Below are 1,400 nucleotides of genomic sequence, written 5' to 3' on the forward strand. Positions count from 1 at the left end.
TTCTATTCAATACTAATTTAATTTTATATTCTACAGCTTTTTGAAATAACGGATTAAAAGTATAATGTGTTCCGAAGTAACAAGACATTCTTGATTCTTTATCCTTAGCATGTTTGAATTTGCTTTTTGCTGTCTAAGATTTTAATAAACTTTGAATAAGTTTATGAAAAAACTTCAAAACATGAATTTTTTATAGTCTAGCAATAAAAGGTGCTTTGAAAATAGTTACTTTGCATTTATAGGATATCTTTCTCTTAACCAGATTCACATTTGAACAATTCAAAAGCAGAATAAAAAAGCACAGTTTGATTGATGAACATAAATATTTGGTTAGTGCCATAATAAATGAGGAATGAGCCTTTTTTTCCTCTTCCTTCCAGTCCCCAAAGCTCCAGAGATAGATCCAGTAGAGTGTTTGGTGGCTGACAACTGTGTAACAGTAGCTTGGAGAATGCCAGAAGAAGATAATAAGATTGACCACTTTATACTGGAATATAGGAAGACCAATTTTGATGGACTTCCACGTGTAAAGGATGAGCGATGCTGGGAGATAACTGATAATATTAAGGGTACTGAATATACACTATCAGGTAAAATGACTGTATTTCAGGAATCATGTGCTCAGAAAATAAATGTAATTCTGAAAAATATTTTTAGTTATTTTAAAGGATAAAGTTACTAAGTTTCTTTAGCCAAGCTGACTTTTTAGATATTTGTTTTGAAAGTGAGTTTCTCTTAAAACATTAAGGAAACCTTTACCTTTGTTTTAATTACTTCTGGACATTTGCAACCTGGTGAAGCAGAATGTATGTAAAACAAATATGAAGGGAACAAATATATTCTGAAATGTTGTTTTCAGAATAACATTTGATTTTTACTTTGGTTTGGATAAAAAAGCTGTCAATTTTTTAGATGTACTCAGTATCCCATGTAAATACCCCAGTACCTCAGATACTGTAAATACTGTTGCTTTTACTGTTTTAAGATTATTTTCATGTTAATACTTAAAAGTAGAACTGTGACTTGATATTAGAAACTTGGGTGTTGGCCTTTTGAAAGCCTTTAAAAAGATGTCTCAGTATATAGGGGACTTTGGATAGTTGAAATAGCCAAGTATTGCCTGAGTTGTTCAATGCTTATTATGCATGAGTAGTAACATTAGGAGCTGCCATTATTGAGCAATTACTATTTGTCAGGAGCTGGGCTCAAGTGTGTTATATATAGGACATTTCATTTAATCAGTACAATATATCTCATTTAATCTTTATAATAATTATGAATTTGGTTTTATCATATTTTACAGATAGAAAACTGAGGCTCAGTCAAGTTGTTAAAGGTCCCATAGTTAGTAATTTTTGGACTGAGATTTTAATCTAGACCTAACTTGAAAGATTTTATTA

General features: G+C 30.6%; 1 protein-coding gene across 1 annotated transcript in view; it reads left to right on the forward strand.

The window, feature by feature from the left end:
• The window catches only part of FSD1L (fibronectin type III and SPRY domain containing 1-like), a 72,756-nt gene that overhangs the window by 32,720 nt on the left and 38,636 nt on the right, over positions 1-1,400 (forward strand). The window contains exon 3 of the mRNA XM_012638522.1: positions 381-617. Within this exon, the coding sequence (XP_012493976.1) occupies positions 381-617 (237 nt within the window). The remainder of the gene's footprint in view (positions 1-380; positions 618-1,400) is intronic.

Source organism: Propithecus coquereli, unplaced genomic scaffold, assembly GCF_000956105.1.
Source record: "Propithecus coquereli isolate 6110/MARCELLA unplaced genomic scaffold, Pcoq_1.0 Scaffold130, whole genome shotgun sequence".
Lineage (NCBI taxonomy): Eukaryota > Metazoa > Chordata > Mammalia > Primates > Indriidae > Propithecus > Propithecus coquereli.